The sequence below is a fragment of the Octopus bimaculoides genome, chromosome 14 (genome assembly GCF_046866305.1).
Source record: "Octopus bimaculoides isolate indiv1 chromosome 14, ASM4686630v1, whole genome shotgun sequence".
NCBI lineage: Eukaryota > Metazoa > Mollusca > Cephalopoda > Octopoda > Octopodidae > Octopus > Octopus bimaculoides.
In genome coordinates, this window is record NC_142941.1 from 53,128,849 (window position 1) to 53,133,848 (window position 5,000).

Consider the following 5,000-nt stretch of genomic DNA (forward strand, 5'->3'; position numbering starts at 1 on the left):
CATTGTGTGTGTTTGTGTGTGTGTGTGTGTGTGTGTAGTAATTGGTTTTGATTATAATAATTTCTAAATCAAGCACATGACCAGAAATTGCATGGTGAGGGAAACAGTCGAAAGATGACTGGTGCTTATTGTGCCGACGTCAGTAAGGATGCAAAGCACTGCTCCACGAACACATCCGATGAATAATAATAATAATAATAATAATTAGGATGGTTTCAAGTTTTGGCACAAGGCCAGCGATTCCAGAGGGGGCAAAGTCGATTACACCAACCCCTACTTATTTTATCGACCCCGAAAGGATGAAAGGCAAAGTCGACCCCTGTTTCAAATGTTGGCACAAGACCAGCAATTCTGAGGGGCTGCGTAGTCGACATCATCAAAAGGATGAAAGGCAAATTCGACTCTCAGCAGCATTTGAACTCAAAACGTAAAAAACCCAACAGAAATGCAAAGGTCGTTAAGCATTTTGTGTGGAGCACTAATGATTCTGCCAGTTCACCAATGGTGTTTTTTATTTGTCACAGGGGCATCAGATGAGGGGGGACATGACAAGGACAGTTTACGGGGGGGGGATTATGTGAAAGATGAGGGGAAGAAAAATAGAGAAGGGGAAGTGACAGAGAAAGTGTAAGTAGTATACAGTGTATGTGAACAAGTCTAGGGCCAATCAGGGAACCCTACAGATCCAGCCAGAATCATCCGAAGTGCTAAGGCCAAAAACCCTCGCCCAATAATAATATCAGCTTCTGGTTCAAGACTATTTTGAGGGGGAGGTGGGTTAATCAATCTCAGTGTGCAACTGGTACTTTATTTTATCAACTCTGGAAGGATTGAAGACAAAGTTGACCTTGGTAGAAATTGAACCAGAACGTTAAGAGATGGCTGAAATACTACAGAGCATTTTGTCCATTGTGCAAACAGTTCTGAGAGCTCACCATCTAAGTCAAATAGTAATGCTGTCTTTGTTCACCACAAGGGTTAATGGAAACTACAGCACTCCGTCAGTTACGACGACGAGGGTTCTAGTTGATCTGATCAACGGAACAGCCTGCTCGTGAAATTAACGTGCAAGTGGCTGAGCACTCCACAGACACGTGTACCCTTAACGTAGTTCTCGGGGATATTCAGCGTGACACAGTGTGACAAGGCTGGCCCTTTGAAATACAAGCACAACAGAAACAGAAAGAAAGAGTGAGAGAAGGTTGTCTTCACCACAACCTTCTCTCAGCAACTGATACTTAATTTATCGACCCCAAAAGGATGAAAGGTCAAGTCGATCTTGGTGGAATTTGAACTCAGAACGTAAAGACATGCGAAATACCGTTAAGCATTTCACCTGGCGTGCTAACGATTCTTGCCAGCTCACCACCTTAACACTGATTATAGTAATAATAATTAAGCTTATAATTATGATTATAATAATACAATACCTGTATGTGGACATTGAATTTTCCAACTCGGGGAGCAGATATTTCGCGTTTCTGGAACAGATCAAAATATAAAGATTAGAAATACAAAAATATTGAAGAAACTGAAGAAGAGAATGATACAAGCTTTGTCAAACAATAAAACTGGTGTGTATGCATGTGCATACATTCTTTTATTTTTTTATATTCTTTTATTTGTTTCAGTCATTTGACTGCAGTGAGGGGATTACTGTACATTTGTATAAAACAGAGTCCAAGAGAAATGCACTTGAGAGAAAGACTAGTCAACTAAGAGACAGACAGAGAGCCAAGATGGAGAAGAGATGCTTATGAATAATGAGGAGTGGGTACAGAGTTGCTAAGGACACGATATGGGTGACAAGAGAAAAAGACAAATGAACTGAGATTGCCTAAGGTGACATGGGACCAGACATTTCTGAAGAGCAGAGGGTGTGATAGAAGTAGCTGTAAAAAAAGTGAGAGGTGAGTGCCAGGTAGAGTGGAAATTTTGTCCGTTAGACCGTTAGACCAATAAAAAAATTATTAAAGGAACAAGATGGTGAGGAAATCCAAGAGAATGCGATGAGGCAGCAGCTTGCTATCCCAAAAATGGAGTTCCAGGAATGCTTCCGTCGATGGAAATGACACTGGATAAAGAGTGTGGCTTCAGAATGGGATTACTTCAAAAGAGATTAACCCTTTCATTACTGTATTCATTTTGAGATGCTCTGTGTTTCTTTCAATTACTTTAAATATAACAAAGAATTTAGTAAAATAACTTAGTTATCATTCAGCTAGTGTTAGGAACATAAATTGTGACAAAGGTTTGGCGGAAGATTTTAATTCAAAACTGATTGAAACAAGGCATTTGTATTCAGAGCTGGTTTCAGCCGTTTGGTAACGAAAGGGTTAAATGCTGAATTCATATATGTTGTAGTTTCCTTTTTATGGCACCATTCCTGATATTTTTCGATCGATCACACCTCGTATAAATATTAATATGCCACTAAAGAATGAACTATATGTGAAATTAATGTTTTTCTACTTCAATTCTAAATATGTTGCTCTTAAAGATAGTGTGAACTGATTAAGTATATACATGCAAGTCAAACCTACTCGGATTTACTGCCATGTAATTATGTGTTGGAATTTAATGGCCTGTTATTAATTGGGCTTTTAATTACAGTGGATTTATTCTTTGATGTTTAAACATCAATTTTCTATGTGTATAGATGTTGCTATATACATGAGAATGTCTTGTGGGGACAGACACCTTCACTTGTCGGTCACTCGTAACGTAGTGATCAAAGATAATTTAATGAAGTCAGGAAGACAACCCACAAGAGAGCAGACCTGCAAGCTCCCAATTTAAATATGAAATTTGTAAATCTCTAACACACACACTCACACACAAACACATAAACGCACACACACACACACACCAGTTTCTGGCTCATATGCATTGTGTTTCTTCCTTCTGTCTTTTCTATCACTACTATAATGGCCTCTGCTCCTCAGAATTGGCTCTTGGCTCCACACAAAACAGAACACTCAATCCTTTCTCCTCAAAACATCAGTTCTTTGGAAATCTTCTCCCCAATGTTTCCTCTAAACGTTTTTTTTTTTTTCGCTGTTGAGCACAAATTTTCTCTTCCCTTGCAAAGCATGTCCACATCCATGCAAGCATCCATCACTTCAATGTGGTCTCCTGACATGTCACCTTTCATGGATGACAATCCAAGCTTTTAAAAGCGTAATGTAACCAGAGAACGAGCAAATGGCATTCTCTCTAGATGCTGTTCCTCTCACTAACCACTACACAGTGTGTGCTGGATGCTTTTAACATACCACTGGCAAGAGCACTACAATGTGGCACAGGAAGGAGTGCTTTTTACATGGCACCAGCACAAGACTTTTGCAGGCCAGTCCTCTCCACCAAGCGAAGTGGCCTTAACACTTCAGCTGTGGAGGTCGAATCTTCTTGAGTACAGCAAAGCGCCAGGTATCTTTGTCCTTTGTCATCTCATCTGAAAGGTTCAGCATTCTGAGGTCATCTTTCAGTACTTCGTTTCATGTCACCACATCCCTACAAACTTTTGATGGTTATATACTAGTTCCAGGAATGCATCTGGCATGTTAATTGGTATATCCAATAACTTAACACTGCTGTACGCACTGGCTATATAAGCAATGTGTTTGGAGACAAGAACGGGTTAGATGAGTGCACATGGTCTTGAGTTCAGTCCAACCACATGGCACCTTGAGCAAGTATCTTTTACTATATCCGCAGGACAACAAAAGCCTTGTGAGTGGATTTGGCAGACAAAAATCAAAAGATGCCCGTCATATATATATATATGTGCGTGAGTGTGTGAACATATGTAAATTCCATTTCATCCATGCAAGCATGGAAAAGTGGACATTAAACATGCATCTCATGATGGTGATGATGATACATGCATGTACTTGTAATTCATAAGATATCTAAAAGCATTGTCTTGTTTGAATAGAAACAGAAAACTGAACGACACAAAAAAAAAAAAAAACTATCGATTTTTTTTTTTTTTAGAATATTTTTTTTCTCTCCATCTTAAAATTCTCAGCTTTGAAAAAAGTAATTTTTTCAAAAACCAACATTTCTTGTTCAGGCCCAAATGCCGACTGAAAAATTGAAAAATTTACAATTCAACATCACTGGTAATGGCAGGATCTGAATTCTCTGATGCTTTTCCTAGTCATTTTTTTGTAAATATTAGCCAGTGGAATAAAATGAATATTTATGTTCTTTTACAGACTAATGATTGTTACAGAAGCAAAAAAAAGGAAAGTAATTGAATATTTAAGATTTCAATTTGGTCAGACTAACAAACAGTTGGGAAGAACGTCAAAGAATGCAAATTTTGCTGCTGTTGTCGTTTAAATTTGAAAAAATTTCTAAGTCAGCCTTCGGGCCTTGACAAGAACTGTCTGGTTTTTGGAAAAAATTCTTGAAAATTTATAGACAGAAAGAAGCAGTGAAACACTATGATTTATATTCAGTATTGCCAGGCTTTATACTTCCTCTTTCTTTGTGTGTGTGTGTGTGTGTGTGTGTGTGTATGCACACATACACACATATATAAATATGTGTATGTGTATATATATATATATATATATATAATCCAAAGTATACAGTATTATATATCCATCATGGTCGATCTCACCAACCGGTTTCGCACTCACGAGACAACAGAGTGTTAGGTAACAACCCGATTATATAATCCCACACTCAGCAGAGGTAGCCAATATGGAATGAACTATGGCGACTGCTCTCTATTGTTGGAGGTAAATGGACACATCAATTTGTGGTTGTGTGAAAAGGTGATGAAACGAAACAAGTAGGGGATTAAGTTAAGAGTTATGTCCCTCGGTACAAAGACATTACCACTGGGTTGCTAGGAGCTCTCTTGAAGTGTCTGACACACACACACACACACATACATACCTATATATGTATATATATATATAAATATATAAATATATATATATATATATATATATATATATATATATACATATACATACATACATACA

General features: G+C 37.9%; 1 protein-coding gene across 3 annotated transcripts in view; it reads right to left on the reverse strand.

The window, feature by feature from the left end:
• Positions 1-5,000, reverse strand: part of LOC106867700 (uncharacterized protein ZK1073.1) — a 110,874-nt gene that overhangs the window by 70,973 nt on the left and 34,901 nt on the right. For all 3 annotated transcript variants that reach the window (XM_014912658.3, XM_089362942.1, XM_014912655.3), the window contains exon 2: positions 1,431-1,481. In XM_014912658.3, coding sequence (XP_014768144.1) covers positions 1,431-1,481 — 51 coding nt within the window. The remainder of the gene's footprint in view (positions 1-1,430; positions 1,482-5,000) is intronic.